This window comes from Rutidosis leptorrhynchoides, chromosome 4 (genome assembly GCF_046630445.1).
Source record: "Rutidosis leptorrhynchoides isolate AG116_Rl617_1_P2 chromosome 4, CSIRO_AGI_Rlap_v1, whole genome shotgun sequence".
NCBI lineage: Eukaryota > Viridiplantae > Streptophyta > Magnoliopsida > Asterales > Asteraceae > Rutidosis > Rutidosis leptorrhynchoides.
The window spans coordinates 12,202,606-12,229,190 of record NC_092336.1 but is presented as its reverse complement, the minus strand read 5'-3'; the positions used below and the strand labels follow the sequence as shown (position 1 = coordinate 12,229,190).

Sequence of the window (26,585 nt, the reverse complement as noted above, 5' to 3'; positions counted from 1 at the left end):
AATTACATATTTGGAATCCTTGCAACTTCCTCTTCGAATCCATACCGACTTCATCAAGTTTGGGTCAAGACTAGCATTGTTCTTTGCACATTTACTTGTTGAAGTACTACTACACTCTTGCACTCAAGGTCCTTGAAAGCTACTTGATACATGCTTCCGCACTCTTTTTGATACTTGCTTGGATGTCGAGTATACATGCATAGTTGGAGCGTCTTTTGACTACTTTAAATTGTGTCGCATGGGTTTCATTCGTACGTAAACTTTGTAATGTAACTAGTCTTTTGAACTACATTTGTAAACTTGAAACATTCTTTTGCTTATGAAATGAATGCAACTTGTTTTGGTCAAACGTCATGTTAAAGACTTATGACCATGTAACGGGACCTAAGTAGTCGGCGCCGTCAAACATGATTTGGTCGGGTCGCTACAGATGGTATCAGAGCATTGGTTGTAGGGATTTAGAGTTCATTGGTGTCAACCCCGAGTCATAGGGTACATTAGTGAGTCTAGACTACAACCAGCATATAGACTTGAAGTAGGAATTACTTGACTACTTGTGCATTATACTCGAACTCGTCTATCACATCTAATTCTTATTCAACCTTAATCTCACGTTACTTAATTTAATTGATGCGCCACCTTGACTATATGAATTAGTGTCGAATGCACATATGAATTAGGGTAATATAATTTTCGAGATTATATTACGGTGACTCATATGAACATTCTGACATTATGACATAAAGAATTTAAGGCGAGCCAAGGAAAATTTTTCTCTATCCTTATCCCATATCATGGTTAGTATTATTAAGAATACTAATCAACGGTATTCTTGTGTTTTGAAGGAACAATGCCTCCTCGTCATGTGTCACGCCATGAGACTCCCGAACAAGCTCTACAACAAATGATAGCCACCATCGTGGAAGCGGCCATGGCCGATCACTCCTCCAACAATAACAACAATCACAACAACAACAACAACAATGGAGCCGGTAACTCAAACGAAGGGTGCTCCTACAAATCCTTCATGAGGTGCAAACCTCACACTTTTGATGGAACCGGGGGACCGGTTGTGATCACCCGATGGTTTGAGCAAACGGAAGCTGTCTTTAGCATAAGCGGTTGTCGGGACCAAGACAAGGTCAAATACTCCACTCACACCTTCGCCGGTGTCGCTCTTACATGGTGGAATACTTATGTACAATCGGTGGGTACCGATGAAGCTCACGCCCTCTCTTGGGCCGATTTAAGGGAAAAGATGGTCATCGAATATTTCCCTCGCGAAGAAACCCGAAAGCTCGAACAAGAGCTAAGAACCTTAGAGGCGGTCGGAAACGATCTCAAGGCCTATAATCAACGATTCGCCGAACTATCCTTGATGTGTCCAAACCTCGTGAACCCCGAATCTCAAAGGGTCGAACTTTATATGTATGGTCTTCCAAAGAGCATCAAACAAGGGGTGATGTCATCCAAACCCGCTAACCTACAACAAGCATTGAACATGGCCCGCCAATTGATCGAAACGGTTGACGAAATCGTAGTTCCGGCACCTAAGGCCGAGGATAAATCGGGCGGCAACAAAAGAAAGTGGGAACCCTCCCAATCAAGCAACAACAACTTTGCTAAGAAGCCTTACACCTCCGACGCCAAGAAAAGTTATGGCGGAAATAAACCCTTTTGCAACAAATGCCACAAACACCACTATGGTGAATGTAGCAATCTATTTTGCCACCGGTGCCAAAGGGGTGGTCATGTGGCCAACGATTGTAGAAGTTCCGCCCCCGTCGCTCAAAAGGTGCCCAATGTACCAAAACCGGGTACTTGTTACGAATGCGGCCAAACGGGTCATTTTAGAAATGCATGTCCGAAGAAGAAAGCCAACACCAACACACGCGGACGAGCTTTCAACATCAACACCGAGGAAGCCCGAGATGACAATGAATTAGTCACGGGTACGTTTCTCCTCAACAACACTTATGTTACTTGTTTATTCGATTCGGGTGCCGATAAGAGTTTTGTATCCAAGACTTTGACTCATTCTTTTAACACTCCACCACTTCCACTGGATACCACCTATACCATTGAAGTGGCCAACGGAAAACTATTGAGTGCCGACACATATTACCGGGGGTGTACGTTAAACATTTTGGGTAAAGAGTTTGAAATTGACTTGATACCCATGGAACTAGGGAGCTTCGATGTAATAATCGGTATGAATTGGCTAGCCAAAACGAAATCTCACATCCTTTGTGATCTTAACGCAATTCGAATCCCTATCGAGAATGGTGAACCTTTGATCGTCTATGGCGATAAGAGTTGCACCGGACTCAACCTCGTTTCGTGTATTAAAGTTAGAAAACTACTCCGTAAGGGTTGTTTTGCGATCCTTGCTCACGTTAAGAAAGTCGAGTCCGATGAGAAGCACACATCGATGATGTGCCAATTGTTAGTGACTATTCCGATGTATTTCCCGACGAATTGCCGGGTCTTTCACCTCATCGACCGCTTGAATTCCAAATCGAACTTATTCCGGGAGCCGCTCCCGTAGCACGTGCACCATATAGACTCGCTCCATCCGAAATGCAAGAATTGCAAAGTCAAATCCAAGAACTACTTGATCGTGGTTTTATCCAACCTAGCCATTCACCTTGGGGCGCTCCGATTTTGTTTGTTAAAAAGAAAGACGGATCCCTACGAATGTGCATTCACTATCGTGAACTAAACAAATTGACGGTTAAGAACCGATATCCTCTTCCTCGCATCGATGACCTCTTTGATCAATTACAAGGGTCTTGTGTATATTCAAAAATCGATCTCCTCTCGGGTTATCATCAATTGAGGGTTAAGGGGGAAGATGTCTCCAAAACCGCTTTCCGAACTCGTTATGGTAGTTATGAATTTCTTGTAGTGCCATTTGGTCTCACTAACGCACCGGCGGTGTTCATGGATCTTATGAACCGCGTGTGCAAACCGTATCTTGACAAATTCGTTATCGTGTTCATCGATGATATTTTAGTTTATTCAAAAAACGAAGAAGAACACGAGGAACACCTCCGACTTGTGCTTGAACTTTTAAGACAAGAACGACTCTATGCCAAATTCTCCAAGTGTGAATTTTGGTTGAAGGAAGTTCAATTTCTTGGTCATGTTGTAAGTGATCAAGGTATTAAAGTCGATCCATTGAAAATCGAAGCCATTAGTAAATGGGAGACTCCTACTACACCTACTCACATTCGTCAATTCTTGGGTCTCGCCGGATACTACCGTAGATTCATCAAGGATTTTTCTTTGGTTGCTCGTCCTCTAACCGCTTTAACTCACAAGGGAAAGAAATTCAATTGGGCGACCGAACAAGAATCCGCATTTCAAATCTTGAAAACAAAGCTAGCCACCGCTCCTATCTTGTCACTTCCCGAAGGCAATGACGATTTTGTTGTGTATTGCGACGCCTCAAAACATGGTTTTGGGTGTGTGTTGATGCAACGAACGAAAGTCATTTCTTATGCTTCTCGACAACTCAAAATTCATGAACGAAACTACATGACACATGATCTCGAACTCGAAGCCGTGGTCTTTGCACTTAAAATGTGGAGACACTATCTTTATGGAACCAAGAGTACTATCTTTACCGATCACAAAAGTCTCCAACACATCTTCGACCAAAAGCAACTAAACATGAGACAACGACGGTGGATTGAAACCTTAAACGATTATGATTGCGAGCTTCGTTACCATCCCGGGAAGGCAAATGTAGTAGCCGATGCCTTAAGTCGAAAAGAAAGAGCGGTGCCTCTTCGTGTCCGAGCCTTAAACATCACCATCCACACCAACCTTAATAGCCAGATTCAGGTAGCCAATGATGAGGCTCTCAAGGATGAAAACATTTCACACGAGCTCTTGAATATTCTCGTCTCTCGATTCGAAATCAAGGAAACCGGACTCCGATATTTCGCCGAAAGGATTTTGGGTGCCTAGTTATGGGAACCTACGAAGCCTTATTTTAGATGAAGCCCATAAGTCACGATACTCGATTCACCCCGGTGCCAATAAGATGTACCACGACCTTAAACAACTATATTGGTGGCCGAACATCAAAAGGGACATAGCTACTTATGTTTCCAAGTGTTTGACATGTTCCAAAGTCAAAGCCGAACACCAGAGACCGTCCGGACTACTTCAACAACCCGAAATCCCGCAATGGAAGTGGGAAAGAATAACAATGGATTTTATCACCAAACTACCAAAAACGACGGGCGGTTATGATACCATTTGGGTTATTGTTGACCGTCTCACCAAATCCGTACACTTTCTCGCTATGAAAGAAACCGACAAAATGGAGAAACTTGCACAACTTTACATAAAGGAGATCGTAGCTCGACACGGTATACCTTTATCGATTATCTCCGACCGAGATGGCCGTTTTGTTTCTAGATTTTGGCGTACCTTGCAAGAAGCGTTGGGAACGCGTTTAGACATGAGCACCGCATATCATCCCCAAACCGATGGATAAAACGAACGCACAATTCAAACCTTGGAGGACATGTTACGAGCTTGCGTGGTGGATTTTGGAAAAGCTTGGGACAAGCACTTACCTCTCGCAGAGTTCTCTTACAACAATAGTTATCACGCGAGTATTAAAGCCGCCCCATTCGAAGCGTTATATGGCTGAAAATGCCGTTCTCCTCTTTGTTGGGCCGAAGTAGGCGACGTACAAATCACCGGACCCGAACTCATTCACGAAACCACCTAGATTATCGTTCAAATCCGAGATAGGCTTCGGACGGCCCGAAGTCGTCAAAAGAGCTATACCGACAAACGATGCAACGACCTTAAATTTCAAGTCGGTGACCGCGTAATGTTGAAAGTCGCGCCTTGGAAAGGTGTAATTCGTTTCGAGAAACGCGGAAAGCTAAATCCGCGGTATATTGGTCCTTTCGAAATTTTGGAGCGTATTGGAACCATTGCTTATCGTTTAGATCTTCCGCCTCAATTGAACTCCGTCCATCCTACCTTCCATGTATCTAACTTGAAAAAGTGTCTTGCCGAACCCGATATCGCCATCCCTCTCGAGGAACTTACTATTGATGACAAACTTCATTTTGTGGAGGAGCCGGTTGAAATTGTGGACACCTCCGTCAAGACATTGAAACAAAGCCGAATTCCGATTGTTAAAGTCCGTTGGAACTCCAAAAGGGGACCCGAGTTTACTTGGGAAAGGCAAGATCAAATGCAAAAGAAATACCCTCATTTATTCCCGATTCCGGAAACGCGAAATTCCGAGGAAGAAACAACGACTACTACGCCTACTTAAATTTTGGGACGAAATTTCTTTTAAGGAGTAGGTAATGTAACATCCCGCCCTTTTCCGTTTACTTTTCCGTTTAACTATTTAAATCCTGTTATATGTTTATAACATCTCCCGTTAATATGCATTTTAAAAATATCTCGTCTAGGTAATTCACTCACCGCAACCGAACTTGAGGGACTAGTTTCGCCAAAGTGCCAAAGAGGTGACTAGCATTTGACTAGTCAACCCCTTCCTCCCACCTTTTTCATTTCATTTCTATTTTTCTTTACTACTTTCTAATTTTCTCTCAAACTCCATATCAAAGAATCATCATCTAAATCCAAGCTAGCGGGTGTCTTGCAAAACAAATTACATATTTGGAATCCTTGCAACTTCCTCTTCGAATCCATACCGACTTCATCAAGTTTGGGTCAAGACTAGCATTGTTCTTTGCACATTTACTTGTTGAAGTACTACTACACTCTTGCACTCAAGGTCCTTGAAAGCTACTTGATACATGCTTCCGCACTCTTTTTGATACTTGCTTGGATGTCGAGTATACATGCATAGTTGGAGCGTCTTTTGACTACTTTAAATTGTGTCACATGGGTTTCATTCGTACGTTAAACTTTGTAATGTTACTAGTCTTTTGAACTACATTTGTAAACTTGAAACATCCTTTTGCTTATGAAATGAATGCGACATGTTTTGGTCAAACGTCATGTTAAAGACTTATGACCATGTAACGGGACCTAAGTAGTCGGCGCTGTCAAACATGATTTGGTCGGGTCGCTACATATGAAAAGGTACTTCAACAAGTAAACGTGTGCAAGAACGAGTGCTAGTCTTGACCTAAACAAATAGGTTTGTATCAATATCGGTAAACACGGTCGGTCAAAGTGTTCAATTAGTCCTATGGCTCGTTAAGACTCGATTATAATAGCATGTGAATCAAATTGTCATGTTTCATGCAAGGTACAAGTATAAAAGCATGTTAGAACGATTGCACAAACATTTGGTTAAGTTTGATTAAAAGTCAACTTTGGTCGGGTCAAAGTCAACGAAAAAGTCAACACATTCGGGTCGGGTCCTGAACTATTTTTCTGAGGTTTTTAATCATATATGAGCATGTTAGAACAAGTTACATGTGAATCGGAGGTCCATAGCATGGCAAACATTTTTCATAAAATGACCAAGTTGGACAGTCCCCTGATAGGCAAACTGGACGGCGTCCAAAATGGCTGGACGGCGTCCAGTATTGAAGGCCTGGACGGCGTCCAGATTGGTATACAGGTCTGCTATGCTGAAAACACACAAGTGCACGAACGAAAACGCAACCAAACACAATTTATGATCCGCAAACACTTATAACATGTATTTTATATCATCGGAAAGGTATTTTGACAATGAAAACAACCAAGCACATTTCATCAATCAATCTACCGCTTACAACAACCAAAATCACATTGAATGCTCAACATTAATGACATTCAAGCTCATAAATGCAAATCAATGATTCGGAAACTTACTACCTACATACAATACGCCATTTCGTAGGTAATCAAGCATACAATATAACCAAACACTTACTAATAACATCTCATGTCATTCAAAGCATCCAAAGTCCATTTCAAGTTCATCAAACCCTAGCCCAAATTCACCAAAATCAATAATCAAGTTCATGAAGTTTTCTAAAGTAACCTACACATCAAATTGAAGCTAGTGATACTAGGAACACATTTAATACTTGCACTTTATCATATCAACAACATTTAAATCATCCAAAACTCGAAATCAAACACACACTTTTCATGTTCATGCTAGTTACACTAAAACAACGAGATCGAGCATATAAATCATATATTCATGTTAGACTTGAGCCATAGACACTAATTAACAACTTTATAAGTTAAAAACATCAAGAACACAAAATCTAGTGATTTTAGAAAGTTATCCAAATGTAATGAAATCGGTATAGAATCGAAGAGGAAGTTGCAAGGATTTCAAAAATGTAATTTGTTTTGCAAAACACCCGCTAGCTCGGATTTGGATGATGATTCTTTGAAATTGGGTGTTGAGAGAAAATGGAGGAAGTAGTAAAGATGAAAGAGGAGTGATGAATGGATGAGGATGGTTTGACCACTTTGACCTAGTCAAAGGTTTGATCATTTGGCAAGTTTGGTACTTCAAGTTTCATTCGGGTGCGTGAATTACCTAAACGAGATAATTTAAAACGTGTATCAACGGGAGATGTTATAAACATATAACGGACTTTAAATAAGTAAACGGAAAAGTAAACAAAAAAAGGCGGGATGTTACATTACCTACTTCTTAAAAGAAATTTCGTCCCGAAATTTAAGTAGGCGTAGTAGTCGTTGTTTCTTCCTCGGGATTTTGGGTTTCCGAATTCGCGAATAAATGAGGGAATTTCTTTTGCATTTGATCTTGTCTTTCCCAAGTAAACTCGGGTCCCCTTTTAGCGTTCCAGCGGACCTTGACAATTGGAATTCGGCTTTGTTTTAACGTTTTAACGGAGGTGTCCACAATTTCAACCGGTTCCTCCACGAAATGAAGTTTGTCATCAATGGTAAGCTCCTCGAGAGCGATGACGATATCGGGTTCGGCAAGGTACTTTTTCAAGTTGGATACATGGAAAGTAGGATGAACGGAGCTCAATTGAGGTGGAAGATCTAAACGATAAGCAACGGTTCCAACACGCTCCAAGATTTCGAAAGGACCAATATACCGCAGATTTAGCTTCCCGCGTTTCCCAAAACGGATTACACCTTTCCAAGGTGCGACTTTTAACATTACTCGATCACTGAATTGAAATTCAAGGTCGTTGCGTCGTTTGTCAGTATAGCTCTTTTGACGACTTCGGGCCGTCCTAAGCCTATCTCGGATTTGAACGATCTTCTTGGTGGTTTCATGAATGAGTTCAGGTCCGGTGATTTGTGTGTCGCCTACTTTGGCCCAACAAAGAGGAGAACGACATTTTCGGCCATATAAAGCTTTGAATAGTGCGGCATTAATACTCGCGTGATAACTATTGTTGTAGGAGAATTCGGCGAGAGGCAAGTGCTTATCCCAAGCTTTTCCAAAGTCGACAACGCAAGCTTGTAGCATGTCTTCCAAAGTTTGAATTGTGCGTTCGCTTTGTCCGTCGGTTTGTGGATGATATGCGGTGCTCATGTTTAAATGCGTTCCCAACGCTTCTTGTAAAGTACGCCAAAATCTAGAAACAAAATGGCCATCTCGGTCGGATATAATCGATAAGGGTACACCGTGTCGGGCTACGATTTCTTTAATGTAAAGTTGTGCGAGTTTCTCCATGTTGTCGGTTTCCTTCATGGCTAGGAAATGTGCGGATTTGGTGAGACTGTCAACAATAACCCAAATAATATCATAACCGCCAACCGTCTTTGGTAGTTTGGTGATAAAATCCATCGTTATCCTTTCCTACTTCCATTGTGGGATTTCGGGTTGTTGAAGTAGTCCGGACGGTCTTTGATGTTCGGCTTTGACTTTGGAGCAAGTTAGGCACTTTCCAACATAAGTAGCAACGTCCTTTTTAATGTTCGGCCACCAATATTGTTCTTTGAGGTCGTGGTACATCTTATTGGCACCGGGGTGAATCGAATATCTTGACTTACGGGCTTCGTCTAAAATAAGGCTTCGCAAGTCCCCATAACTAGGAACCCAAATTCTTCATACGAAATATCGGAGTTCGGTTTCCTTAACTTCGAATCGAGAGGTGAGGACGTTCAAGTGTTCGAGAGGGATGTTTTCATCCTTGAGAGCCTCGTCTTGGGCTACACGAATTTGACTATTGAGGTTGGTGTGAATGGTGATGTTTAAAGCTCGGACACGAAGAGGCACCGCTCTTTCTTTTCGACTCAAGGCATCGGCTACTACGTTTGCCTTCCCGGGATGGTAACGAAGCTCACAATCATAATCGTTTAAAGTTTCAATCCACCGTCGTTGTCTCATGTTTAGTTGTTTTTGATCGAAGATGTGTTGAAGACTTTTGTGATCGGTGAAGATGGTACTTTTGGTTCCATAAAGATAATGTCTCCACATTTTAAGTGCGAAGACAACGGCTCTGAGTTCGAGATCATGTGTCGTGTAGTTTCGTTCATGAATTTTGAGTTGTCGAGAGGCATAAGCAATGACTTTCTTTCGTTGCATCAATACACACCCAAAACCATGTTTCGAGGCATCGCAATATACAATAAAATCGTCATTGCCTTCGGGAAGTGACAAGATAGGAGCGGTGGTTAGCTTTGTTTTCAAGATTTGAAATGCGGATTCTTGTTCGGTCGCCCAAATGAATTTCTTTAGCTTGTGAGTTAACGCGGTTAGAGGACGAGCAACCAAAGAGAAATCCTTGATGAATCTACAGTAGTATCCGGCGAGACCCAAAAATTGACGAATGTGAGTAGGAGTAGTAGGAGTCTCCCATTTACTAATGGCTTCGATTTTCGAGGGATCGACTTTAATACCTTGATCACTTACAACATGACCAAGAAATTGAACTTCCTTCAACCAAAATTCACACTTGGAGAATTTGGCATAGAGTCGTTCTTGTCTCAAGAGTTCAAGCACAAGTCGGAGATGTTGTTCGTGTTCTTCTTCGCTTTTAGAATAGACCAAGATGTCATCAATGAACATAATAACGAATTTATCGAGATACGGTTTGCACACGCGGTTCATAAGATCCATGAACACCGCCGGTGCATTAGTGAGACCAAATGGCATGACAAGAAATTCATAACTACCATAACGAGTCCGGAAAGCGGTTTTGGAGACATCTTCCCCCATAACCCTTAATTGATGATAACCCGAGCGGAGATCGATTTTAGAATATACACGAGATCCTTGTAGTTGATCAAAGAGGTCATCGATGAGAGGAAGAGGGTATCGATTCTTAACCATCAATTTATTTAGTTCACGATAATCGATACACATTCGTAGGGATCCGTCTTTCTTTTTAACAAACAAAATCGGAGCGCCCCATGGTGAATGGCTAGGTTGGATAAAACCACGGCCAAGTAGTTCTTGGATTTGACTTTGCAATTCTTGCATTTTGGATGGAGCAAGTCTATATGGTGCACGTCCTACGGGTGCGGCTCCCGGAATAAGATCGATTTGGAATTCTACCGGTCGATGAGGTGGAAGACCCGGCAATTCGTCGGGAAATACATCAGAAAAGTCACTAACAATTGGCACATCATCGATATGCTTCTCATCGGACTCGACTTTCTTAACGTGGGCAAGGATCGCAAAACAACCCTTACGGAGTAGTTTTCTAACTTTAAGGCACGAAACGAGGTTGAGTCCGGTGCAACTCTTATCGCCATAAACAATCAAGGGTTCACCATTCTCGATAGGAATTCGGATTGCGTTAAGATCACAAAGGATATGAGATTTCGTTTTGGCTAACCAATTCATACCGATTATCACATCGAAGCTTCCTAGTTCCATGGGTATCAAGTCAATTTCAAACTCATTACCCAAAATGTTTAACGTACACCCCCGGTAATATGTGTTGGCACTCAATAGTTTTCCGTTGGCCACTTCAATGGTATAAGTGGTATCTAGTGGAAGTGGTGGAGTGCTAAAAGAATAAGTCAAAGTCTTGGATACAAAGCATTTATCGGCACCCGAATCAAATAAGCAAGTAACATAAGAGTTGTTGAGAATAAACGTACCCGTGACTAATTCATTGTCATCTCGGGATTCCTTGGTGTTGATGTTGAAAGCTCGGCCACGCGTATTAGGGTTATCTTTTTTCTTCGGGCATGTATTTCTATAATGGCCCGTTTGGCCACTTTCGTAACAAGTGCCCGTCTTTGGTGCATTAGGCCCCTTTCGAGCGATGGGGGTGACACTTTTACATTCGTTGGCCTTATGACCAACTCCTTGGCACCGATGGCAAATTAGCTTGCCACATTCACCAAAGTGATGCTTGTTGCATTTGTTGCAAAGAGGTAGGTTTCCGGCATAACCCTTCTTGCCGTCGGAGGTGTAAGGCTTTTTGGCAAAGTTGTTGTTTGATTGAGGGGATTCCCATTTTCTTTTGTTGTTACCCGACTTATCCTCGGCTTTAGGTTCCGGCACTACGATTTCGTCCATCGTTTCTATCAACTTGTGGGCCATGCTCAAAGCTTCTTGATGATTAGCGGGTTTGGATGACATTACCCCGTGTTTGATGCTCTTTAGAAGACCATCCATGTAAAGTTCAACCCTTAAAGCTTCGGGGTTCACAAGGTTTGGGCACATCAAGGCTAGTTCGGAAAATCGTTGATTATAAGCCTTGAGATCGTTTCCGACCGCTTTTAAAGTTCTTAGCTCTTGTTCGAGCCTTCGGGTTTCTTCACGAGGGAAATATTCGACGATCATCTTTTCCCTTAAGTCGGCCCAAGAGAGGGCGTGAGCTTCATCGGTACCCACCGATTGTACATAGGTGTTCCACCATGTGAGGGTGACACCGGCGAAAGTGTGAGTGGAGTATTTGACCTTATATTGGTCCCGACAACCGCTTATGCTAAAGACGGTCTCCATTTGTTCGAACCATCGAGTGAGAGTAACCGGTCCCCCAGTCCCATCAAAAGTATGAGGCTTGCACCCCATGAAGGCTTTGTAGGAGCACCCTTCACTTAAGTTACCGGCCCCTTGATTGTTGTTGTTGTGGTTATTGTTATTGTTGTTGTTGGAGGAGTGACCGGCCATGGCCGCATCTACGGTGGTGGCTATCATTCGTTGTAGAGCTTGTTCGGGAGTCTCATGGCGTGACACACGACGAGGAGGCATTGTTCCTTCAAAACACAAGAATACCGTTGATTAGTATTTTTAATAATACTAATCATGATATGGAATAAGGATAGAGAAAAATTTTCCTTGACTCGCCTTAAATTCTTTATGCCATAATGTCGTAATGTTCATACGAGTCACCGTAATATAATCCCGGAAATTATATTACCCTAATTCATATGTGCATTCGACATTATTTCACTAAGTCAAGGTGGCGTGCCAATCAAATTAAACGTTGTGAGATTAAGATGAAATAAGAGTAGATATGAGTAGAAACGTTCGAGTATAAATGCACAAGTAGTCAAGTAATTCCTACTTCAAGTCTATATGCCGGTTGTAGTCTAGACTCACTAATGTACCCTATAACTCGGGGTTGACACCAATGAACTCTAAATCCCTACAACCAACGCTCTGATACCATCTGTAGCGACCCGACAAAATTGGCATTGACGGCGCCGTCTACTTAGGTCCCGTTACGTGGTCATAAGTCTTTAAAATAACGTTTGACCAAAAGTATGTCGCATTCATTTCAAAAGTAAAGATGTTTCAAGGTTTATAAAGTAGTTCGACAATTAGTTACATAACAAAGTTTAAAGTACAATTGAAACATATGCGACACAATTTGAAAGTAGCCAAAAGACGCTCCACTTATGCATGTATACTCGACATCCAAGCAAGTATCAAAAGTAATGAGCGGAAGCATGTATCACAAAACGTTCAAGGACCTGAGAAAAACATAGAAATCTGTCAACGAAAACGTTGGTAAAATCATAGGTTTAAGTAAGTATGTACAAGTGAACCACAAGATTTTGTAACAGTGATATAATAGTAATACATTCCAAAAGTAATATTCACGAGCACCCAATTATCAATGCTTAACATTCCTTCCATAGAACCCCATCACAATAGTGTTAGAACATACATTGTTTCTCGAAAATATATTCCATTCGTAAACGGTAGCGAACCGTCTGAATGAGGGTTTGTCAAACCTATATGTCCATATAACATAAGTTCTCGCTTACACCCGGCAAGTGTAACTAATGATAATCGAATTGAGGATTTTTGTTCAAACTCGTATGTAGAATGTTTGTTTTCCTGTACTTGTGTTCACTTAGTAAAAAGAAACGTTTATGTTTTCTCATCCCAAATGTAAGTTCAAAAGAGTAAAGTGGGACTATGATCTCACCTTGAGTGCACGTATTAAAAGGTACTTCAACAAGTAAACGTGTGCAAGAACGAGTGCTAGTCTTGACCTAAACAAATAGGTTTGTATCAATATCGGTAAACACGGTCGGTCAAAGTGTTCAATTAGTCCTATGGCTCGTAAGACTCGATTATAATAGCATGTGAATCAAATTGGCATGTTTCATGCAAGGTACAAGTATAAAAGCATGTTAGAACGATTGCACAAACATTTGGTTAAGTTTGATTAAAAGTCAACTTTGGTCGGGTCAAAGTCAATGAAAAAGTCAACACGTTCGGGTCGGGTCCCGAACTATTTTTCTGAGGTTTTTAATCATATATGAGCATGCTAGAACAAGTTACATGTGAATCGGAGGTCCATAGCATGGCAAACATTTTTCATAAAATGACCAAGTTGGACAGTCCCCTGATAGGCAAACTGGACGGCGTCCAAAAAGGCTGGACGGTGTCCAGTATTGAAGGCCTGGACGGCGTCCAATAATCTGGACGGCGTCCAGATTGGTATACAGGTCTGCTATGCTGAAAACACACAAGTGCACGAACCAAAACGCAACCAAACACAATTTATGATCCGCAAACACTTATAACATGTATTTTATATCATCGGAAAGGTATTTTGACAATGAAAACAACCAAGCACATTTCATCAATCAATCTACCACTTACAACAACCAAAATCACATTGAATGCTCAACATTAATGACATTCAAGCTCATAAATGCAAATTAATGATTCGAAAACTTACTACCTACATTCAATACGCCATTTCGTAGGTAATCAAGCAAACAATACAACCTAACACTTACTAATAACATCTCATGTCATTCAAAGCATCCAAAGTCCATTTAAAGTTCATCAAACCCTAGCCCAAATTTGCCAAAATCAATAATCAAGTTCATGAAGTTTTCTAAAGCAACCTACACATCAAATTGAAACTAGTGATATTAGGAACACATTTAATACTTGCACTTTATCATATCAACAACATGTAAATCATCCAAAACTCGAAATCAAACACACACTTTTCATGTTCATGCTAGTTACACTAAAACAACGAGATCGAGCATATAAATCATATATTCATGTTAGACTTGAGCCATAGACACTAATTAACAACTTTATAAGTTAAAAACATCAAGAACACAAAATCTAGTGATTTTAGAAAGTTACCCAAATGTAATGAAATCGGTATAGAATCGAAGAGGAAGTTGCAAGGATTTCAAAAATGTAATTTGTTTTGCAAAACACCCGCTAGCTCGGATTTGGATGATGATTCTTTGAAATTGGGTGTTGAGAGAAAATGGAGGAAGTAGTAAAGATGAAAGAGGAGTGATGAATGGATGAGGATGGTTTGACCACTTTGACCTAGTCAAAGGTTTGGTCATTTGGCAAGTTTGGTACTTCAAGTTTCATTCGAGTGCGTGAATTACCTAAACGAGATAATTTAAAACGCGTATCAACGGGAGATGTTATAAACATATAACGGACTTTAAATAAGTAAACGGAAAAAGGCGGGATGTTACATATGTAGTGTCAAAAAGTTTTAGAGATTACTTATTATAGTTCTGATTGTAAACCAGATGAGTGAGCGAATAGAAATAATGAAATAAAATCCTGATAGGAATGGTGCACGATTTACAAGCTAGATCTGTTAGCAGCAGCACCGTCAGTACCATCAGCATCGTCAGCATCAGCAGCATCTACAACAACCACAAGCTCCGCCAGATCCATAATCACCGCAAACATAATCACTAATCAACAAGGCGTATATCGTATCAACGAGTTATGAAGTATTAACTCATTCCCTCTAAAGAAATTATATGTATATTTTATATATATATATGAATTCTGAGATCAAAATAAATCTTTTCGTACTAAGCTATTACGTGTGAATCTTAACTAGTAGGTACTACTCGGCTAATTCATATTACTAATATGCTATGATGTACATCCTTCGTTAACGACTTAACCATCGTTAACTACAATATCTGTTTCAACTCAATAAATTCCATTTCATAATAAACTTAGTATATTAATCAACTACATGTTTGATTTTACACTTTTATCTTCGATGTACTCGAAACTTTCTAGAAAACATCATTTATATCTTATGAAGTTCATAAGAATTCCACAAGCACTAACATCATTCACCGAGGAAATATCAATAAAAATGAATAACGAAGTATTGATTCATAATTTCATTTACGTTGAAGAGATAATCCACGAAGATTACGAAATTTCTAAAGTTTTAGAGATTATTCATTTATAGTTCCAGCTGAAAATTAAATGAGCTTAATATGATATTAACTCATTAAATCTGTATTACATTTGAAGAAAATATACATACTAATATTTTCATAAAAATTGTGATAAAATTCTCTTGTACAAAATATTATTTGTGAAACTTTTAACGGGCAGGTAATACCCAAAAGATATATAAATTCACAAATAATATGTTACATTTTTCGAATCTGATTCAGCAATCATCAACTATATTCACTACTTTCACAACAATATACATTCTTTCATAGAAATCAAAACAACCATTCGCATCCAAATTTGATTACATATTCTGATTTTGAAAAAAATCAGAATCCAAGCCCAGATTTAACCGAAAACATCACTCTTAGATTCTTACATCTTTCAAATGCCATACTTTGAATTCAAAACTGTACTAGAACATCATATGTAAACATATAACATTCATCTCTTAGAATTATGAGCTTTCATTCTGAAATTCTGAAAAGCAACCAGTTTACGAATCAATACCCTGAATGTTGAAAAAGCTGATGAAGCAGCAAAAACTGTAAACGACTTTAACAGCCAAAAGTTTGATGATAAAGAATTGTGTGTTGGCAAAGCTCAGAAAAAGAGAAGGTTTGGAACTGGAAAACGGATTGAGCAAATCATGAAGGAAGCTGTGGACAAATCACAAAGACTAAACCTGCCTTCAAAGAATCCAAATGATTCAGTATCTGCTGAAGATATTAACGAATACCTTGCTCCTTATTCTAAAACCTTTGTGGACAATATTCTTCATCATCATCTTATCTTAAATATTCTAAGATATCATCGTATCTTCCATTATAAATATCCTCCATATTTCTGAATATATTTTTTTATAACCATTCTTATCTGAAATCATTCATCTCTTCGCGCTATCTGTGTTACATCATAAAAGAAACTATTTTAGTTTCTAAAATCTGAAAAATTCGAAAAATAGATGTTTTGAAGTAATGTTGGAAATTAAAGCATGAGTTAGTATAATATAATGACACTTAATCAACGTAATTATATTACAGTAAGTCATGCTAAGTTTCTAATGGAATGTGATAAAGGTTCACAGATCACACCCTCATCATGAACCATGTAACATAACTCTTCCATTCTATTTAACCTCTCGACATATCAAGAAAATAATTTTCTTGATGATTCGGTCTTTTCCGAATATTCTGGTAATTTGACAAATCAAGACCGTGCGATTACCATTTCTTTCTTAGCACATTAGTTATGTTCATCTGAAACTTCATACCTACGAATTCTGGACCATTATTCGCTTGACTTAAGGTTGGGAAGAGAAAACGAAAGTATGAAGCTCCGAAATATAATGGAAAATATAAAGCCCGAAAACAAACCAGAAATTACAAACCGTATATATCAATGCGTATAGCAATATAAAGACACGGGAGAATGAAAAACACTATAACCCCAAGGTAATGGTAGAAGAAAATAACTTCCTCTGGTGGTAGATGAAAAAGAAGAATGACGGATATGAAAGTTAGGAGTATATCAAGAATCAGAACTGGATGAAGCATTTTTACAATCTTTTGGAAGTATGAAATAAGGGAGGAGATTATAGGAGTAGTGAAGATAAATGAAACGGAAGAGGTCAATTTATCTCGAAATATCAGACATAGCAATCGAGGCAGATTACGCATTTAATCAAAGAAAATCCTAATTTTTGCAAATTCCGAAAAATCAAATCTTATTTAGATAATGAAGATTTTCTATTTCTTAAATTCCGGAAATCAATCGTTACTACGTCAAAAGTTAAAACGAATCTCTATTTCCTCATTTCACTCTTTTACGATAACTTCTCTCATACGCTTCGAGTAATTGGATTGTTTTATCCATATTATTCAACAGTAATAAAACTCTATTTATCAACTCATGTACGCCATGAAAACATTTTTATTGTTAGCCATGATGACCTCACTCAAATTTCGGGACGAAATTTCTTTAACGGGGAGGTACTGTGATGACCCGGAAATTTCTGACCAAATTTAAACTTAATCTTTAACGTTTCTGACACGATAAACAAAGTCTGTAAAGTTGAATCTCAAAATTCTTGAACTATTCAGATACCCTTCGATTGTTCTCAACGATTCGCGAACAATTATATGTAAATAGATAAATATATATACTATAACTTGAAAACGTAACAAAGTGTTAGGTAAATGATACTGTGCGTTAAACTTATTGGTTTGATTATCTGATTGATATATCCAGCTACAAAGTTAAAAGATTATGCCAAACAATTGAATTAAAAGATATTTACTGAGTCCCTTAAGAATTATGATATTATTACGGGTCTCTGTTATAAGGTCCACGCTGATTTGAGAAATCATTCCTTTTTAATGATATTCGGAATAAATGGTAAAGTGTTAGATAATGAAAGTTAGATAAAAGTTAATGGAGAACTAAACTGCATAACATACAATTGATTTTGTTTCAAACGTTCGAAAACATTCTTCGATATAATAGAATTTGTTAATTAAGTGTGTTTGTTTAAATTTTGTAATTTGGACATATACAATAATAAGGAATATTAACTGTTAGAATTAGATATATGAATAACGTGCGATGTGTATTTTAGAATGTGTTTATGAATATTAAAAATATATTTTAACTTGGTCATAAAACGATTTGATATTATATATATTCACTAATAGCGAGACAATGATTTATAGAAGTAAATGACCAAAACACTCGAAAGTTTAAGATATACTTTGAGTGACTAGTTTATGGATAATTTAAGTTTATATTTTGACAAATGTACGAGTCACGAAACGAAAAATGCAAGTTTTCTCAACGTACGAAAAGACGTTCGAAAAACCGAAACCAAGACAAGAGTCGAGTGACGACGTACGACTTATCGGAATGAAAATTACAAGACACCTATACACGAGAATATAATATAATATATAATTAATTAATTTAAATTATATATATCATATTAATATTTAAATATGTCGACAAACTAGAAGTTAAACGAATGTGAACTGGATCAGAGGGCCATGCGATCGCATGGCCTTGATGCCCAAAAACCATGCGATCGCATGGAGGGCTGGGACAGGCCAAGTGCTATAAATTCGATCGAATTCTTTGTTTTGTTTGCTCATTCACTCCTCTCTATCTCCGTACATATATATATATATATATATATATATATATATATATATATATATATATATATATATATTATTATTATTATTATTATTATTATTATTATTATTATTATTATTATTATTATTATTATTATTAAGATTAATATTATTATTATTAATCTTATTATTATTATTAGTAGTATTATACATAAAATACTACGACGAGGTTATGAGCGTGTCATTTTTAAAATGGGTTTTCGAGCGGGATAGAGATAAGGAAACTATGGGTTATAGCTATGGAGGTTATGGGTAATATTCATGGGTACTGTTCGCAAGTCAAACCTAGTGTTTATCATCTCTGTTGCGTCTACGTACTTTCCTGCAATATTGAATCACAATATTGATACGTGAGCATTCATATCTTATCTTTTATATATTAATAGTGTATACATGTCTAGTGCTCGAGTATATATGTTTAGGCATGCTTGTATGCTAAATTTCGTCGTTAAACAGTTTATGATGAATCACGAATTAAATACATATATTACTGATAAAATGTATATGATATGCATGTTTTTGGAAAGCTGGCGAAAAATCAATAAATTTTCATTTAGATATCGAATAGTTTCGATGAACGGATTAAAAGATATGATCAACTGAATTATGAATGACGTTAATTGAAATTGCTTTTGAATCTGCAATTAAGATTTAAACAACTTGTTTACGAGATTGATAAAATGAATTTTTAAATATTACCAGCCGAGTAAATGAAATCTTATATAAGGCACGTCTCGTTTTGTTGAACAATTGTCAAAACTGATTGTTTTATCATATTTTAAAGCCTTATAAAAACTATAGTTTAATTCTACAAGAATTGGGAAACTATGTGAAATGTTAAAATGTTTCGATTGCCATGATCATTCAACTATTGTATTGAGTCAGATTGACTTTTTGAAATTGACTTTTGATAACTCTTGTATGTCGATCTCGAGCATTAGGATTGTGATACACTATGACTTGACCTAGCTTGAAAGACATTTATTGACCAACATATGTTCTCTAGGTTGAGATCTACGGTTATTTGGTAATCCGAGTTTCAGTCACATTTTGGTGAACGACTTTATATGCTGCTAATGTGAGTTTCATTTGCTCCCTTTTTAATTGCTTTTGCAATCTATATTTTTGGGCTGAGAATACATGCACTTTATTTTTAAACGCAATGGATACAAGTACATACTAAATTCTACACCGAGTTTGAACTGAAAATCCCTTAGCTTTGGTAACTAGTAACTGCCGGTTATAAGAATTGGTGAGCGCGAGTAGTAGTATATGGATCCATAGGGCTTGATATCCCCGTCCGAGCTAGAGCACTAGCCTTTTAACGGACGTATGATATTTGAGAAGCGTACACGTTGGTTTGCGTGTATTATTAAGATGATTATACAAAGGGTATAAATTATATATACGTTAAGTTTAGTTACCAGGGTGCTCAATTTTGTAGAATATTTTGATAAACGTTTCTGGATGAAACAACTGAAATCTTGTGATCCACCTTTATATACAGATTATGCGAAACATTAAAACTATGAACTCACCAACCTTTGTGTTGACACTTTCAAGCATGTTTATTCTCAGGTTCCTTGAAGTCTTCCGCTGTTTGCTTATATGTTAGACAAACTTTGTGCATGGAGTCATACATGCTTTATTCAAGAAAACGTTGCATTCACAAAACCATCATTATGTATCTATTTCGACTGCATTGTCAACAGATGTATTATTGTAAACTATTATTTACGGTGATTGTCTATAAGTAGAAATCATAAGATGTCGAAGACCTTGGATTTAAATATTCATTTATGGTGTACCTTTTCAAAAGAATGCAATGTTTATAAAACGTATCATATAGAGGTCAAATACCTCGCAATGAAATCGATGAATGACGTATTCGTCCAAGTGGATTTGGAGCGATCGTCAGAGTTGCCATATAGATTTCTTGTATTCATAATTCGTTTTCTTAACGCCGATGACTTATCAGTAAACTGGAGATGTGGGGTGTGAAAATATTCGCTTCGATAACACATCCAGTGGCGCTACTTAGTATAACCCAAAAGGGGTATTCGCGCCACCTGGATTTCACGGGAAAAAATTTTTACACTAAAAAAAAAAAATTACTAAAAAACTAAGGTTTTTTTAGTGTTTACCCCTCATGACGATGAAAAATTTATTTAATTTTTACACTCGACCCATCTGTATTCGGGTTCAAGTTCCGCCACTGAACACATCTTATCATATCATTCTAGATTTTTTTTGGGTCAAATTAAGTCACTGAATTCTTAAAAATAGTACATGGTAATAGAAAAGGAAACATTAGACACGTAATCGGTGATGAAACGTTTGAAATCTTCAAAGTCGTTGTGAGAATGGAACTAGAGAGAACTACAATTATATTATTATTACTAGTGAATAGTGTTAATCGGCAACCTAGCAACAAATAATATATAGAATGGATAGAATCGTTGAATTATCAAAGCAAATTAGTTAAATTAACTAAAAAAAAATAAGAAGTCTAGTATGTGAAAGCGAGAGATAAATTAAACAAACACATACATTTGTTAATGTCGTTTTACAATCAACATCTTCATTAATAAAACAGAGGAGCTCATACTTCGTGTTTTGTGTTATCTAGTCACCGGTGGACCAAAATTATGGCCCACTTGAAGCAATTTCAACATCTCAAAATACAACTACAAGTCATAAACTCAGCAACCAACAACTTCGCTGATGAAAATTGTATCGGAAAAGGTGGATTTGGGAAGGTTTATCAAGGCAAAATTGTGGACAGTTCCAAGGGCGAGATGACGGTTGCTTGGAAGCGTCTAATTCGTGCATTTGGTCAAGGAGACCCCGAATTTTGGAAAGAAATAATGATGCTTTCGTTTTATAAACATGAGAATATCATCTCTCTTCTAGGGTATTGTGACGATCAAAATGAAAAGATCCTTGCGTACGAGTACGCATCTAAAAGAAGTCTTGACTTGCATCTAGACAACGATGATTTAACTTGGGTTCGACGCCTTAATATATGCATAGGGGCGGCTCGTGGACTAGAGTATCTTCATGCTCCTTCTGAGACGCAACTTAGAGTATTGCATCGTGATATTAAGAGTTCTAATATTTTATTAGACGAAAATTGGAATGCTAAAATCTCTGATTTCGGCCTCTCTAAATTTGGTCCTGCGAATCAACTATTCACATATCTCGTCTCTGATGCCGTAGGAACATTTGGTTATTGTGATCCTCTGTACGCAGAGTTAGGTTTTTTAACGAAAGAGTCGGATGTTTACTCTTTTGGTGTGGTTTTGTTTGAGGTGTTATGTGGGAGGTTGTGTTTTGGTAACAACAAACGTAAGCCTTTAATTGGATTAGTGAGACAAGCCTATGAAAATAATGTGGTAAATGAGTTAGTACATGATAGTATAAAAGAGGAAATACAACCGGGTTCATTGAAAGTCTTTACGGAAATAGCTTATCAGTGTTTACATAGAAACCGTGAAGAACGTCCATTGATGACGCAAATCGTGAAAGCACTTGAGGTTGCACTTAAATGTCAAGTAAGTTGTCTTTACTTTTGTATGTGATTTATTGTACTTTTATTAGTACCATTTGTCACGTTGCACGTTATAAGTTGTTGTGTCAACAAAATAAGTACAAAAGTTGTTGAAGTTTGATTAATTCGATACATTCTAATAAGTAAAGGGAGAAAGAGCGAAAGCGATAATATATGATGTTAACTACATATGGAAACACTTAACCCCAACTAATAGTATCTATTATGAAAAAAATCTTCAAAAATGTTCCCCATTAAAAAAACAAACTGTTCCAAAAGGATATATTTATAAGGAAATGGTAGGGTTTGAAATTCTCAAATTGTTTACCAAGTCAATGTGGGCTCTTGTTCGGTACTTTTGAACTAGCCAAATTCAACGTAGTAAGATCACTCCCTTTGCTTCGTTAAAAGCTTTGTGAATGAGAGGTTTGGTTCGCCATTTTCAAGGTAGCATGGACACAGAAGGCATAAGGGTTATGGCTTCCGTTTAAACCCCTTTGTTCTCTACCTCACGAATTCTCAGTTCTTTATTTTATTTGTGTTATTTAAAGTTTGTGGAGTTTAATTGTGGGATTATTTAGTTATGATAGGTATTGTGTAGTGTTGATTTGGGAATTAAGAAGTTCAGTTATGTTAGTTATGATAGGGAGAGTCTAACAACCTTCTTTTATACTGATTACTATCAACAAATTTTTTGTAGAGTGGCCGAAAATTCGGAATCTTAAAGGTGAAAGTTATAAGAGCTTTGAATCTCAAAAGAATGAACTTTTTAACCTCCACAATGCCTTATGTGATTCTGAAACTAACTCAAAGTAGTCTTCAATGCGCAAAGAAAACTAGTGTAAAGGACACGACGACTCCTGAGTGGAATGAAGAATTCACTTTATATGTGGAAGATCTTGACTTTCAATGTTTACATATATCTGTTATGAACGCAACGTCGGTATGTTACTAGAAACCCAAACAAGTAAATTAACTCTTGAATACACTTATAAGAGGTTTTGGGCCAGTGGCTAATCTCTAAATGACTTAATCTTATATACCTTAATGGTTCATACCATAAAATCATAAATCTTAAAAACATATGAGGTCTCATAATTATATTTAGTGGTGTCTGATAAACACATAAGTATTGGTGTGTGTGGTGTGCTGGAGACATTTTCTAGGGGTGTGTTGGTCGGATGGAAACACATGACATATACCAGACGTGGTTGATTACTTTGTTACCTTTATTCTATTTTACACTCAACTTTCAACCTTAACCTCACATAACATCCAAATCTTTTACAACATCTTTCCCTAACACTTTCTTCACTACTTACCTTCAATCCAAAACCTATGTCACGTCACCGTCATCATCCAAAAAACCCTAACGCCTTATCACGTCACTATTACCATTACAAATAATCTAAGCCAAGTGCCCAAGTGTACCTAGAAGTAAATTAGGGGTAAAAGTTATATAGTTGCAAGGTGTACTATGTAATTATGACTAATATATAATACAAAGTTTTAACATTTTTATAGGTAAACATACACCATATCACGAATAACCTTTTAAATTTAAAAATAGTTTCACTTTAGGACTTATACCGACAAATTCAAAATTGATGGATTAACTCGATACCACTAGACACATGGCCATAACAAGTTTAATTTTCAATCAATACAAATTAACATTAATAAATCTTTTCTTCCCCTTATACTAAGATGTCATTAAATTATCGTTGTCGGATTGATTTTAACAGAGAGGATAAGAGTGTAAATGAGTTGAGTCGAGATCAAGCTTGATCTCGACTAGACTCGAGCTCGACAAACCTCTAGCACAGTTCGTTTAAAATTCAAAGAGCTCGACCTCGGTTCGTTTCAAGCCTGATATATAAAGCTCGATTTTAGATCATTTGATATGATTCAAACTCGAGCTCGGCTCAAACACGTCTTCGTTTATATTTACATAGATTAATTATAAGTTATGTGGTTATATAATATAGTCTTGTCAAAATGATAATTAATGTATATAAATGAAAGGCTCGTTTAGACTCATGAACTTGCTGAAGTTCGTTATAAGAAGTTCAATCTTGTTGTTACATGATGGTTATGTATCTTGAATGTAGAGATATTAGTAGTGTGTCACGAGTAGTTAAAGTGATGAATATTGATAGTATATGTTTTGTAGGTAAAGAAGCATGACATGATAGGAGAGAACTTTTTGTCATTGACAAATCTTAGTTCTGAACATCAAGATTATCGAGATCTTCATATCTTCGGTATGAGTTACATTAGCATGGGTATGAATTATATTAACATGGGTACAAATTACAGCATAATGGGAAATCTCATTATTGAGATGGCGTACCAACCTTACGCAGTTGATCTAATCCCGACTCAAATAGAACTTAACAGTGCAATTCAGAATGAACTGGTTCGTGGTGGAGGAATGCTTATCGTTATCATCCATGAAGCCAGATCTCTTCAAGGAAAATATTACATAAATCCACGCGTATGGGTCCTTTTCGGACGGGAATTAAGAAAAACTGTGGTATGTTTTTTACTACATACTTGTAGTGACTTTACTAGTAATCAGGTTCATCTCACTATTTTCGAAGACCCTGTTAGATATGTATAAATGGACCCTTATTATTTGAGGCAAAAAGTGAGCTTTTTGAGCAGGGAGGGGTTGTGGCCCACGAAATAAAGATGAAACTTGTATTAAATTGAGTTACAAATGTTTAGAATTTTTGAATATGAGACATGATCAAGATAATGAAGGCTTGCAATGTTTGTAGGTTCTCATCATTTTGGTCATATCTCCTTCATACATATACGAATTTAGTTGATTCATAAGCTTAAACGCTCGCAATTTAAAGGGCTACACATTTATATCTTATGGTCATATCTCTATTTGAATAATATTCCGCTTTTGTATATAAATATATGCATCTTCAAAATCTTGGACCCCTTCAAAATTTTTGGTCATGTTCTGTTGCACACTTTGCACATGTGTCGAAGACGCCCTGCTAGTAACATGTTGCAAAAGCTTCTTAGATTTCGCTATCATTTTACTTGTATATTCTGTTTGTTTGAATTTCTTCAGACTATGATGAACAACAAAGATCCAATATGGGAAGAAGTCTTCACTTTCATCTTAAAACAGCCACCGATGGACGAAACTTTGCATCTGAAAGTCACTAATACTCCATGGATAGAACCAATTCAACGAACGGTATTTGTAACGAATCATCTATCTTAATTCGTATGAGTCTAAAACTTGAAACTTCGACTTTTCTAATGCAAACCCAATGCTCTTTTCGTTAGGAATCTATAGCGGATATTGATTTAAGCCTTGCGGAGGTGGTGAACCACAAACGGATCATCCATACATACAAGCTTCAAAGAGGAATGAGTCAGCTTGATGTGGAATTGCAATGGAGAACTAATGATTAGTTTATAAATGGTAATTAATAGCATTCATATTTTTTCAAAAAGAAATCCGGTATCACAGTGAACATTCATGTAGGTTACATGTATCAAACCACATTCACATGTACATTTGAAAAATATGTATGTGTTATATGATAATGATCGAATGAATTTTATTGATAATATGCATCGGTATATATACAGCTTGTCCTACGCGTTTTCAATGCTACAAATAAGGTAAAGATATCAATCCTAATCTCTTTACAATATACACTATATCTATTCCATATTTTGTACAGTTGACTATGTCTAATATAACCCCTCAGTTTGAGCGGGAGGTGGCTAAACGCTTAAACTGTTTCTGAAATCTCAAATAAAACAAGAGGCAAGCCTTTAGTGAAGATGTCAGCAATTTGAAAACGTGTCGGTATATGTAGTACGCGAACATGCCCACGGGCCACTTTCTCACGAACAAAGTGGATATCCATTTCAATGTGCTTGGTACGCTGATGCTGAACTGGATTCTTGGATAAATAAATAGCACTAACGTTATCACAAAAAACGATTGTCGCCTTAGAGATGGGACAATGAAGCTCTAGAAGAAGGTTGCGTAGCCAACAGGATTCCGAAACAACATTTGCGACACCCCGATATTCTGCTTCGGCATTGGAACGAGAAACTGTCGGTTGACGCTTGGCGGACCAGGATACTAAACTATTACCAAAAAATACACAATAACCTGAAGTCGATCTTCGTGTATCTGGACATCCACCCCAATCTGCATCCGTGTATGATACTAAGGAATGAAGAGATGATCGTGTGAGCTGAAGACCGAAGGAAATAGTCCCTTGTAAGTAACGAATAACATGAC

The 26,585-nt window shown here is 37.5% G+C and overlaps 1 protein-coding gene across 1 annotated transcript; it reads left to right on the top strand.

The window, feature by feature from the left end:
- Positions 1–21,247: 21,247 nt before the first annotated feature.
- LOC139843598 (uncharacterized) lies at positions 21,248–25,875 on the top strand. Its single transcript, XM_071833711.1, has 5 exons — positions 21,248–22,301; positions 22,998–23,240; positions 24,471–24,833; positions 25,389–25,517; positions 25,610–25,875. The coding sequence occupies exons 1-5, from the start codon at positions 21,396–21,398 to the stop codon at positions 25,736–25,738; spliced, it is 1,770 nt and encodes a 589-aa protein (XP_071689812.1). The 5' UTR covers positions 21,248–21,395; the 3' UTR covers positions 25,739–25,875.
- Positions 25,876–26,585: the final 710 nt, after the last annotated feature.

What these genes read in the sequence shown, in the direction of transcription:
- LOC139843598 (XM_071833711.1), top strand. Translation starts at nt 21,396, where the DNA reads ATGGCCCACTTGAAGCAATTTCAACATCTCAAAATACAACTACAAGTC. An exon ending in CTGTTATGAACGCAACGTCG is followed by an intron (nt 23,241 to 24,470) that starts GTATGTTACTAG and finishes TATGTTTTGTAG; the next exon opens with GTAAAGAAGCATGACATGAT. An exon ending in GGGAATTAAGAAAAACTGTG is followed by an intron (nt 24,834 to 25,388) that starts GTATGTTTTTTA and finishes GAATTTCTTCAG; the next exon opens with ACTATGATGAACAACAAAGA.